The 12965-nt window shown below is 43.0% G+C and overlaps 1 protein-coding gene across 1 annotated transcript; it reads left to right on the top strand.

Moving 5' to 3' along the window:
- The first annotated feature begins 387 nt into the window (after nucleotides 1-387).
- Nucleotides 388-2589, top strand: TLNRD1 (talin rod domain containing 1). The gene has a single exon (XM_058155771.1). The coding sequence runs from the start codon at nucleotides 404-406 to the stop codon at nucleotides 1460-1462; it is 1059 nt and encodes a 352-aa protein (XP_058011754.1). The 5' UTR covers nucleotides 388-403; the 3' UTR covers nucleotides 1463-2589.
- Nucleotides 2590-12965: the final 10376 nt, after the last annotated feature.

A 12965-nucleotide genomic window follows, 5' to 3' on the forward strand; every position in this document is an offset into this window, starting at 1 on the left:
TCTAGGAAAGAAAAGTCAGCCAGAGCCGCGAAGATGCCCTTAAAGAATCGAGGCTTTGAGGGTCCCATGAGCCAGTGGCGGCCACCGCAGCAGCGTTTTTCATCCGCAGGCTGGATGTTGTGACCGGTGTCTGGAGTGGCAGCGCCTTGGAAGGTGGAGGGACCTCTGTTGGCTTTTGCCCTGCTTGATTCCGACTTGGTGGTGGGTCTGCCAGGGCCCCCCCCCAGTTCTTTTCCTCTGGTGCTCCGAGACTCTGGTTTATTTGTGCAGATTAATGGAATGATGGTGCGGAAAGGGCAGAGCGATCCTGCCGGGCTCAGCGGGGACTCCTCGGGAGGCAGCTGGAAGCGGAGTGGTGGCAGCAGTGGGGTCCCCAGAGGCATGCGTGTGCCCCTAAGGCACCATGGCTAGCGGCGGCTCTGGCAAGTCCACTACTGAGACATCCACCCCCAGCGGCAGCTCTTTGCCAAGGAAGAAGCTTGTGGCCACCTGCGACCTCTGCAAGATCAAGATGCAGCTGGTAGCGGATCTGCTCCTGCTAACCAGCGAGAGCCGGCCTGTCCATACGGAGAGCCTGTCCGTCTTCGGAGAATCCTTTGAGAAGTGCAGGGACACCATCATCGCCAGGACCAAAGGCCTCTCCATTTTGACCCACGATATCCAGAGCCAACTCAACATGGGCCGTTTCACCGAGGTGGGGGACATCCTGGGGGAGATGGGGGACTTGGTAGTCTCTTTGACAGAGTGCTCGGCCCACGCTGCTTACCTGGCGGCGGTGGAGATGCCGGGGGCTCAGCCGGCTTTACCTGGCTTGGTGGATCGCTACAAGGTGACCAGATGTAAGCACGAGGTGGAACACGGGTGTGGGATCTTGAAGACCACCCCTCTGTTTGACCTAAGCCCTCAGCTCCTTTTGGACGTCTCGCAGAACATGTCCAAGAACTTGAAGTTCCTGACCGACGCCTGCGTCCTGGCCAGTGAGAAATCCAAGGATAGGTTTGCCAAGGAGCAGTTCAAGCTTAGCGTCAAATGTATGAGCACCAGCGCTTCTGCTCTCCTGGCCTGCGTCCGGGAGGTCAAGACGTCCCCCAGCGAGCTGACACGCAACCGGTGCGTCTTGTTCAGTGGACCTTTGGTGCAGTCTGTGTGTGCGTTGGTGGGCTTTGCCACAGAGCCTCAGTTTTTGGGCAGAGCGGCCACCATCAACCCAGAGGGGAAAGCTGTGCAGACGGCCATTTTGGGCGGTGCGATGAGTGTCGTCTCGGCTTGCGTGCTCCTTACTCAATGCCTCAGGGATATAGCCCAACACAACGACAGTAGCACCAAGATGACTGAATACAGGGAAAGGTTGAGGAACTCGGCGTGCGCCGTCTCCGATGGTTGCAACCTGTTATCTCAGGCCCTAAGGGAACGCTCGTCACCCCGGACTTTACCGCCAGCAAATGCAAATTCTGTGAATTAATCTATTCATTTTTAGATTGCATGGCCGCCTCTAACATAAAGATACGACATCCCTTTCCTGGCCCAGATTTTCTTTTCGTATACCAAAGAAATTTGTGTAGCGCAGTCCTTTAATTCTCCTTCTTATTGCTAAAGTGACAGTGTGAGGAGGCTGTGAAAACCATGCTTTTTTAGCTTACATGTCATAATCGACATGGATGTTCTACCTGGGGATGGGAACAGGACGCACATTTCCCTCCCCCCCCACCCTTTCCAAATCTTTAAATCATCCGAGCAGCCTTATATTTAAGCATGGAACTTGTGGGCGGCTTGCAGTGGTCTTTAAAGACAGGCAGGTAGAATTCCATTCAGGCAAGGGAGCAAAGGAAACCTGCAGCCTGCACTTCCTTCTGCTTGGCCCAAAATCAAGGTCAGTTCTTGGAGGACAAGGCTCCCCCTCTTTGGTAGGCCTTGTGCAAAATGATTTCAATTCCCTGTTCTTCTATTGCTGGCTGCCAGCAGGCTCCTAGGACCTTGCCCAGGCTAGTAACTTTGGAATGATTCCTAAGGCTTGCATCCAAGCTAATTCTACTTCATTGCTTCCTTCTTTTGTTGAAGCCTGTGGTCAAGCAGGGGTTACAGTAATCCTAGAAATGGTTTACTGACGGGGGTCCAAGCTTAAATCGTGCTGGATGCGATTTTTAAAAAGTTAGGAGATACGGGGGTTTTGTGGGAGGAGGGTGGTTCTACCAAAATCTCCTAGATGTTTAGTTGAGCAGGAAAAAGAAAAAAAGGAGAGAGAGAGAGAGAAAAAAAAGTTACCTCAGTTTTCATACACTCTGGAAGAAAGAAAACTTTTTAAGAATGGGTGAAGCTACGATTTTTGTTTTGTTTCGTATGGTTCCTTTTGAATCGAGTGATGAGTTAGAAGTGCATTTGCAGGGAAAGCTGGGTGTCATTTTCCAATGGGGGAGCTACTGTGAGTGTGTTAAAATAGGGATTGGGTAAATTACACTATAACAAATGAGTGATTTTGATTTTTAATTATTATTTTTTCAGTGTTTTTTTTTTAATCTTGCATGTACTGGAGTATTTATTTCATCTATTAAAATGTTGTTTCTCAGCCAATCTCTCAACACTTAAAGAATACCCTCTGTTGTGTAACTGTGTCTTCTTCCCCCAAAAGTGGATGATTTGGGAGGAGGTTTAATTTACTATGAGCTTCTGTAGGTTTGAATTCTCTGACTTTTTAAAATGACACGCCCGTTTGCTTTCCCCTCTCCTTCGCTTGCGTTTACCTGCATTTTACTTTGCCAAAGTTGGAGTTTGAGAAGTTGAATGGTTATGTTTGTTTCCAGAATATTCCCAAATGAGCGGCACTATATCGGATCCAAATGTTCCCAGAATGAATCCACTAGGACCTTAGATATATTTATTCAAGAAACAAGCCTTCGTGTTTTCACTTAGGAGCTTCTCATTGTAACATGTTGAGTTTCTCTCTCTTAATATACAGATTTCTAGATGTGGAGATTTTGGGAAGTAAGCCCTGCTCTATGAAGTTTGCCTTGGAGTAGACAAAATTGTGTCGCAAGCCTATAGTCCTAGGGTATATAGTCTACGGGTCAAAACCCAGTGACCATAGTATAGGTAATCCTCGATTTACAATCACAGCCGAGCCCAAAATTTTTGTTACTGAGACATTTGTTAAGTGAGTTTTGCCCCATTTTGCGACCTTTTTTGCCACAGTTGTTAAGTGAATCACTGCAGCTGTTAAGTTGGCAACACAGTTGTTGAGTGAATCTGGCTTCCCCATTGACTTTGCTTGTCAGAAGGTTACAAAAGTTACCCCAAGACGCTGCCACCGTCATAAAATAGGAATCGGTTGCCAAGCATCTGAGTTTTGATCATGTGACCATGGGGATGCTGCAGTGGTCGAAAGTGTGGAAAAAAACAGTCATTTTTTCAGTGCTGTTATAACTTGGAACAGTCAATAAGTGAACTGTTGTAAGCCAAGAACTACCCATATAAGGGTACTTCATATGATGTTAATAAAGGGAAATTTGTAATAGTTCTGTTCTGTTCAGGGATGCAGCTTACCTTAGCAAAACTTCAAGGTGTTAGGGTGCTAAGATGGAAAAGGATTTGTGTTACCTTGATGCAGGGGTGAAACCCAGCAGGTTCTGACAGGTTCTGGAGAACCGGTGGTGGAAATTTTGAGTAGTTCAGAAAACCAGCAAATACCACCTCTGGCTGGCCCGGGAGTGGGGTGGGAATGGAGATTTTGCAGTATCTTTCCCCTGGAGTGAGGAGGGAATGGGGATTTTGCAGTATCCTTCCCCGGAGTTTGGAGGGAATGGAGATTTTGCAATATCCTTCCCCTGGAGTGAGGAGGGAATGGGGATTTTGCAGTATCCTTCCCCGGAGTTTGGAGGGAATGGAGATTTTGCAATATCCTTCCCCTGGAGTGAGGAGGGAATCGGGATTTTGCAGTATCCTTCCCCTGCCACACCGAGTCCACAGAACCGGTAGTAAAAAAATGTGGATTTCACCACTGCCTTGACGTCCTCAGAGGTAGCGCAGGCGATATGTAATGAATAATAATGAACCATACCTACCTAAGCCTTTCTGGACCAGAGAATGCTCCCCATCCTTTCAAGTGATAATCTGGAGCACATGGAGTGACTTCCTCAGTTCAAGAAATGCATCTTGTTTTCTTTAAAGCGTGGATATCAGAATTTGTCATGCTTTCGCAAAGCCCACATCACCTTTGATATCTGTTGTAGTGGAAGATGGCTTGCTGTTCGCTAGCATGTTTTTCCTGAAAAGACTCCTTTGCAATCAGAGCAAAAGAATTCTTGTCTGCAAAGAATCTTCCTTGGCATCTTTAATAAAAGGACAACCAATAGATCCACTCATGAGATGACCAAAAGGTCTTTCACATTTTTTTACAATTTGTCTAATAAATTTATTTAAATGTACACTGAGAGCATATGCACCAAGACAAATTCCTTGTGTGTCCAATCACACTTGGCCAATAAATAATTCTATTCTATTCTATTCTATTCTATTCTATTCTAATAAATTTATTAGACTTGCTCCACTTATAAATGGCAAAGAAACGAAATATGCAAGTAGATGATAAAGGATAACATTAATTGGCTTCTATTAATTTGAAATAAACTTTTATTAAACTTATGACATTAAAAAAATATTACTAATAATAATAACAGAGTTGGAAGGGACCTTGGAGGTCTTCTAGTCCAACCCCCTGCCCAGGCAAGAAACCCTACACCACTTCAAACAAAAGATTATACAACATTTTCTTAAAAATTTCCAGTGTTGGAGCATTCACAACTTCTGCAGGCAAGTTGTTCCACTGGTTAATTGTTCTGTCAGGAAATTTCTCCTTAGTTCTAAGTTGCTTCTCTCCTTGATTAGTTTCCACCCATTGCTTCTTGTTCTACTCTCAGGTGCTTTGGAGTATAGTTTGTCTCCCTCTTTGTGGCAGCCCCTGAGACATTGGAACACTGCTATCATGTCTCCCCTAGTCCTTTTTGTTAAACTAGGCATACTGAGTTCCTGCAACCGTTCTTCATATGTTTTAGCCTCTAGTCTCCTAATCATCTTTGTTGCTCCTCTCTGCACTCTTTCTAGAGCAGCGGTTCTCAACCTGTGGGTAGGGACCCCGTTGGGGGTTGAATGACGATTTGCCAGGGGTCACCTAAGACCATCAGAAATATGGGAAGTAGATTTGCGAGTTGAAGAATCGCGGTCCAATGGTTGACTCTACAAGCCAGCTGCAGGCTCTTCAAATAGCTAGCCGAATTCGGCTTCAGGCGCGATGAATTAAAAAAGAGAGAAATCTTTGCTCTGATGTCTCCCTCTCAAGCCAGCCGCAATCGGTCCCAATCGCTAGCCTAATCTGGCTTCAGGTGCGATAAACTTAATAGGGGAGGAGTCTCCGCTTTAATGCCTCCGTCCTCAAGGCAATCGCAAGCAGTTCAGATCGCTAGCCAATACGGCTTCAGGCGCGATACATTCAAAACGAAAATAATTTTATGGTTGGGGTCGCCACATCGTGGGGAATTGTATTAAAGGGGTCGCCACATCGTGAGGAATTGTATTAAAGGGGTCGCAGCACTATAAAGGTTGAGAACCACTGTTCTAGAGTCTCAACATCTTTTTTTACATTGTGGCGACCAAAACTGAATGCAATACTAAATAAGACAGTGCCTATTTATGTCATTTGTGGCTAGAGAGTGTTTGCAACCCAGCCATGCCCCCTTGTCTGCAAGAAACTCAGGCTGTACAGTAGTCCCTAAGTTTATCTGAAGTCATATTTACTTCCGAATAAGACATAAGAATAAGACATAAGATTGTGCCGTGAACTGAGCCACAACCACTGTAGTCATTGCATTGGTGATCTTACTTGGAATAAATGGTTTAAGAAAGATTGTGTGTACGTTCATGTACACACATATGTCTTCCTGTGTCATCTGATTATTATTGTGCGCATAAGATTTTGAAACATGCCTAGGAGATAAACCTTTATTATAAAATGGAAGCACTAATATACCGGGTTGTCCTTGAGCGGTGATTTTGCTAAGCAACATGGGTGTTAAGAGTGAGTCACATCCAGTTTTATAACTTTTTTTTTGGGTACGGTTGTTAAGCAGATCATCTGCAGTTGCTAAGTGAATCATGGTTATTAAGCAAATCAGCTTAAAGCAGGGATGTCCAAACTTGGCCCCTTGAAGAGTGATGGACTTCAACTCCCAGAATTCCTGAGCCAGCAACTTGCTTATATTTCTAGCTCATGCTGGCTGGGGAAGTCTGGGAGATGAAGTCCACCACTCTTCAAGGGGCCAAGTTTGGACACCCCTGGCTTAAAGTCAATTCCCCCTTGGCTTGTTGGAAGCCAACTGGGAAAATGGCAAATGGCAATCACATTGGGATACTGCAACTATTGTAAATGCATGTTGGTTGCCATGCAGCTGACGTTTAATTCACGTGTCAGTTGCAAGTGTAAAGACCAATCATAAGTCACTTTTTTCATTGCAAATTTGAACAGCCACTAAATGAATGGGTCTAAGTCAAGGACAATGTATATAACATCTTTATCATCCTGTTTCTCAGGAACTCTAGGCCAGGAGTCTCCAACCTTGGTCCCTTTAAGACTTGTGGACTTCAACTCCCAGAGTCGACTCTGGGAGTTGAAGTCCATAAGTCTTAAAGGGACCAAGGTTGGAGACCCCTGCTCTAGGCAACCCTCCCTAATTTTATTCTCATAATAAGAATCATCTGGCTGAAATTTACTGAAGAATTTCCACGATGGAAGCAGACTTCCTACCTGTGTCTTCCCAATACTACTACAACATTTTAACTCTGTGCTACTCTGGCTGGCTGTAGAAAGTACATTAACGGCTGGATTTATGCATCATGCTAAGCCATCATATTCCCTTTGACATAGTGTGATTCGTAGTAATTTATAAAGTTGTGGTTTATCCAAATCATGATTAAAGCAATAATGGCTTTAAGGTGTCTGAACTTGTCACTGATATATATCAGACATAATTTCCAGATAATACTTTAATGCAGGGATATCCATCCTTGACAAATTTAGAACTTGTGGACTAAAACTACCAGAATTCCCCAGCCAGCATTCTGACAGTAACTGGCAAAACCTATTCCTGAACTTCACCTCTCTCCTTGCTCTACCAGTAGAAGAGCTATCCAAAGAGGTTTTGCTAACAAAGAGTGACCAATCTACCTTCAGAAATACCCTCAAGGGCATGAGGCTGGATGTTTTATATCTAATTATTATTCCCCTTTCTTAATTGTTTTAAAAAGTCATGGTTGAATTGGGATGAAGTCAAGTTTAAGGTATGGTTTTCAGCTGCTCCTACTTGCTTTGTCATGGCATCACGTGACATATTGTGGCTTTCTCCCCCCCCCCCCCCTTTCATTAAACCCGGCGTGGGCGCCAGCATGTGATGCACACGGGCCACGAGTTTGACATCCCTGCATTACGTGCAATATTTGCATGATAAAATAGATTTGTGATGTCACTTCCATCTACAGTAACTACCTTCCTGTTCAATGAATGCTCCTTGCAGTTCTCCAATAGATATACATGTACATATATATATAATTTAGTTTTGTAGATGCTGTTTAGGGTTGGAGCAGGCAGATTTCCTTCTTGCACCTCTTCTGTCTCTCATTTTCTCCTCTTATCCCTAATAGAACAACCCAGGATGCGTTCAGGAGATAATGAAGCTAGGAAAAGCTGGGAGCAGGAATAGAGAGGCAGATATTAGGGGGGAGGGGGGAGGTCTCAAATCCCAGCTATTCCAGCATTGCCATTTCTGTCTGTCATTTCTCTGCTCATTGAAGCCCTTTGATCCTCCAAAATTGATAATTTAAAAAAAATACCTGAACAGGTCTGTTTTCTGACTGCTAGATGGGGGAAAACAGATCTGTTGGTGGATAGGATGAGCCCTAGTGCAATATTGCAGGCAAATTCTGCCCACAGCCTGGAGTTCAATCCTGATGGGGCTCAAGATTGACTCTGCCTTCCATCCTTCTGAGGTTGGTAAAATGAGGACACAGATTTGGGGGGGCATGATGCTGACATTTGTAAACTTCTAAGAGAGTGCTGTAAAGAATTACGGAGCAGGAGATAAGTCTTTGTGCTATTGCAGTTGTTTTGTGCTTGGAGCCCTTTCTGAGGAGGGGGAGGTGAACCCAGTGGTGGGATTCAGCCAGGTCGCACCACTTCAGGAGAACCGGTTGTTAACTTTCTGAGCAGTTTGGTGAACTGGTTGTTGGAAGAAATCATTAGGGCAGAGAACCGGTTGTTAAATTACTTGAATCCCACCACTGGGTGAACCCAAATATGCCGTGAAGCCATAACGTGATTTATTTAGATTGACTGACCAACTATGAATCATTTTTTTATGAACAGGTTTATCATGCTGTCATCACCCAGCCAGAATGGTTTACTGGGGATGATGGCAGTGACAAAATATTGGTTCCCCCTGATGTACCTAGTGATTGGTTGTTCCACTACCACAGGGTGGGAATTGCAGATAGAAATAATATTGACCATCTGGGCAGCGGTGGTCTTGATCTTTAAAAAATTCTTTATCATTAGACCCAACCGTATGCTCTCGGGACGGATCAGGCCCTGCGTTTTTGCTTCGGCTTCTTTCCTAACTCTTTGAAACACTCCTAACTCAACTTTTTTATAAAAAAAAAAATCTCAACAGTAGTTGTAGCTGCCTCTATACGTATGTTTCTTTAAGTGTTTGGAGTTAAAGGAAAGCAATTTGCTTTGGAATATATTGGTTCATCATAAAACATTGATCTGCGGAGGCTTTTTTAAAAAAAATATTAGGTGTTTCCGTTTTAAACGTATGTGGGGGAGTGGGGAGTCCCCCTATATCTGGGGGGCGGAAAATAGCATAGGTTGTTTGATCTGGAAAGCCCGATTGTTTGCAAAGTTTAAGTGAGCTAATGCCTATTAAAACCAAGGGATTTGGATACGCAAAATAGCACATTCTTAGATACTTGCTAAGAAGTAATTCCCATTGCAGATGGAATTTAAATAGTCTTGAGGTCTTGGGATTAATTTGAAATGAAAAGGGGATAAATCAAGAGATGGATGTATGTAGTCCATGCTAAACTGTAATGCTCTTTGTTTAGTTTGGATTAGCGTGTTGCATGAATCCTACCTCCTGTGGCTTAGTCAATCAGATATGGTAAAATAAGACATGGTTTAGCATGATGTGTGAACACAGGCTTCTCTTTAGTAAATTTCTTTGCAATTGCAGTTTGCTTTTTTATTGGGGGGTGGTTTAAATCTAATTGTCTGCGGTGATGATATCTATCTATGATTACAGAATATAGATTAACAGAGTTGGAAGGTAGCTTGTAGGTCATCTAGTCCAACCGCCCCCCCCCCCCGCCCAAGCAGGAGACCCTTCACCATTTCTGACAAATGGCAGTCCAATCTCTTCTTGAAAGTCTCACGTGATGAATCATGGCAGAATTGGCCATAAATTTGTGTGTTGAAATGTTGCATGGATGTGTAGAAACGGCTCATTTCACTAGTGCACTGTAATCCAGGAATTCAGTAGGTATTTCTTCTGTTTCAGTTAGTTCCCCGTTGTTTGTATTCTATTTGTTCATGTTCTGCACAGATTAGTATGGGATTGCTCAGGGTTTTCCTCCATCCGTGAAAATATCTATGATTGCAATTTTGCAGCTGGGTTATATTTTTATTCTGCAACATCATGATTTGGAGAAACAGAATATTTATTTATTCTTGCCTTGGTTACTTCAAATGGAAGTGAAAGTTACTATTTTTTCCCCGAATTAGGAAAATCAGGGAAATTTACAGGCTTAGAAAATGCACAGTTTCAATTTCTGTTTGGAAAGAAATACAGCATTCTAGATAATTCCCTTCTCCTTTTTTTTTTTTAAGTGCTAGGCAGATAAACATTTCTGTGTTTTTCCCCTACCAATTCTCATTCAGTTTGATGAAAGACAATTTGTTTTTTGAACTTTATTTACAAGGAAATTAATTCTTGTGGGTGGAGTTTGGAATGCTTGTGCTTGTAAGGTTGTGAGATGGCAGAGGAGAGTATATGGAAGTCCAGTCTCAATAGGAAAGAATAAATGTAGTTCAGGGTTGAACTTTGGAGTCCTTGGTGCTCTCTGAATGTAATTGTTTATTTGCAGATGTTTCATTACCCAACTAGGTAACATCAGCAGTGCTAGAAGGAGTTTGTATCCTGCTGATATGCAATAGCTTGCCTTATCAGTGTTGATAAGGGTGTTTTTACTTTGGTATCTCCTTGATTATGCTGTTGCTTATTGCTTGATGGTTTGAGTTGATACTTCCTTGATCAAGGATATTGTTATAGGTTCAAATCAGGGGTAAATGTCAGGCCTGGAAACGTCAGGCCTGCCGGTTCAGACCGGATCAGCCGATCTGGTAGCGATGGCAGCGGGTGGTTCGGAGAACCAGTAGCAAAAATCCCTCCCCCCACATGCCCAGCTGAGCCACGCAATCATCAGAGATTTTTTTTTTTTTACTTTTAAAAGCTTTTTTGCGTTGGGCGAAAAAATGCTTTTAGAAGTAAAAAAAAAAGCCTCTGATGATCGCACGGCTCAGCTGGGATCGTCAGAACCTTTTAAAAGCATTTTTTCTACAACCTCGTCGGCAGAGGAGGTTGTAGAAAAAATGCTTTTAAAAGGCTCCTCTGGCGATCCCAGCTGAGTTGCCTGATCATCAGAGGCTTTTAAAAGCATTTTTTTACAACCTCTTTGGCACAAGAGGTTGTAGAAAAAATGCTTTTAAAAATTAAAAAAAAAGTTGGCCACGCCCACCCACTCACATTACCCGCCACCACCAAGCCACGCCCACAGAACCGGTAGTAACAAATTTTACATTTCACCCCTGGTTCAAACCCCACTAATTGCAGCTGTTAAGTGAATGACATGGTCGTTAAGCAAACCGGTTGAATTTTGATCATGTGACCATGGGGATCTGTGATGGTCTTAGGTGCAAGTAGTTCACTTTTTCAGTACTGTTGTAACTTCAAAAGGTCACTAAACAAACAGTTGTATGTCAAGGACGACCTGTAATGTATCTGGTACTTTGCTGAGTTTTTCAATCTGTTTCATGGACTGCATTGGGTTCAACAAGAGCTTGGAGATGTCCCATGACAAGGGAAAAAGGTTCACTTGAAGTCAGCCTATTTTTTAATTACTAGAACTTTAACTCTTGGTCAGGAAATTTCTTCTTCTTCTTGACAGGTTGTGCAGCCTGAAAAAGTTTGAAAATCTCTTCTTTGTACCAACGTTTTTTAAAAAGACTTTCCTCCTCCTTAAGGGCCTTACAGTGTAATATTTGAGAAAAGAACACAATACAGAATACTCTGCATTTAGGTCTGTCCTTGGTGATAGGAAGTTCACTGGATGACATTACCGCCTATCTTTTGTCTCAGTCTACCTCACAAGGTTGTTGTACGCAGGAAATTGGTGGAGGGAGTGCTCAATATTGCTGTATTTTGGAAACATGGATCAAGAACCACTGGTTCTTGGAATGGAATGGAATGGAAATAAGATGCTGATGGAAAACAGCATGGAATGCTTTCCTAAAATAGCATTAAATGAAGCTGACTGCCATAAGATTCAATTGTCTCATTTTACTGATATCCCACTATTCTATTTTTAGCAGTGTAGAGCAGAAATCTTCATTTTTCTGCCAGTTCTCATTCAACTTAACGAAAGAGAATTTTCTTCCAAACTCTCCATCAAAACAAAATTTCAGGGAATGTCTTTATGTCTGAGATGCAGGATTCCTGCATCTCCCTTAATTTCGGAGGAGGGCATGAGTGAATGAACGAGTCACCTGTTTTGAACGTAGAATCATAGGGCTGGAAGAGACCTCAAAGGACTTCTAGTCTGACCTCCTGCTCAAGGCAGGAGACCTTATACCAACCTGGTCAAATGGTTTTCCAGGCTCATTTTTACAATCGCCCTGGCATCCCACACTTCGATTCAGAAGAATCGGGAGAAATCTTGGATAAAGGGTTTTTGGACTGCATCTCCTTAACCTAGCAACCATCTAGGTTTCTATGCTCCAGAAAAAGGTGTCCTAGCAAACCCACTCCAACAGACCACAACATTTCAAAAATGACACCAAGACAAATATTTTAAAAGTTCTCAAACAGCCTGAAGGGGGAAAAAAAAATAAGAGTGGTGGGAGGAAGCTATTTTTAAACATTTCCCAATGATTAACGGATGCCGATTGAGTTTGATTTTAAACAGACTGACTAATCTGGATAGTTTCATCCCGAAAGTGAAAAGTGTTTTAAAATAAATAAAATGATCCTTTTTCCACTTGTAGCACCATCCTTGCAAGCTCGCCTCTTCCTTCTATTCTCACGCAAAGAACTTGCAAAGGTATCGTTTCTGCCCCGCCTATCATAATACGTAGCTTGTTCCTAGACTGACTCTTTCAAATAATGTTGACGATGAAATGAAGCAATCTCCAAAAATTCAGCATCTTGCCCAGAACTCAAAGAAATCCTTTCCTAGAAGTATTTCTGCACCTGGTGAGCCCCAACTTTTACCTACTGACTTCCTGCTGAAGTCAGGGTTTGAAGCCTTCCCTCTATCTTCCTCTCTTTTCCGATGTCTCGATGACAACGTGTGAGCCACATTTTGTGTTTTCACGACACACAATGCCTGACTTTGATCCTTCTTAATTAAAGAAATTCTTCAGATAAACTCCATGGACTTAATTTTTATCCCCCCCCCCCTTCCCGGCATCTTATTGGCCTCATAATAAGGTAGAAGTGTCGTCTTCTTCAGCTACTGTTAAAATTCTGGCAAATGTTTGGGGATAAGCTGTACTTTAGAGCGGTCTGATCAGATTTATTTTATTTTATTTTTTTCACCCAGGCTGCGGTTTGGAAAAGCTTTTGAATTCCTATTTTCCATGAGCTCTGATG

The sequence above is a fragment of the Ahaetulla prasina genome, chromosome 13 (assembly GCF_028640845.1).
Source record: "Ahaetulla prasina isolate Xishuangbanna chromosome 13, ASM2864084v1, whole genome shotgun sequence".
NCBI lineage: Eukaryota > Metazoa > Chordata > Lepidosauria > Squamata > Colubridae > Ahaetulla > Ahaetulla prasina.

What these genes read in the sequence shown, in the direction of transcription:
- TLNRD1 (XM_058155771.1), top strand. Translation starts at nt 404, where the DNA reads ATGGCTAGCGGCGGCTCTGGCAAGTCCACTACTGAGACATCCACCCCC.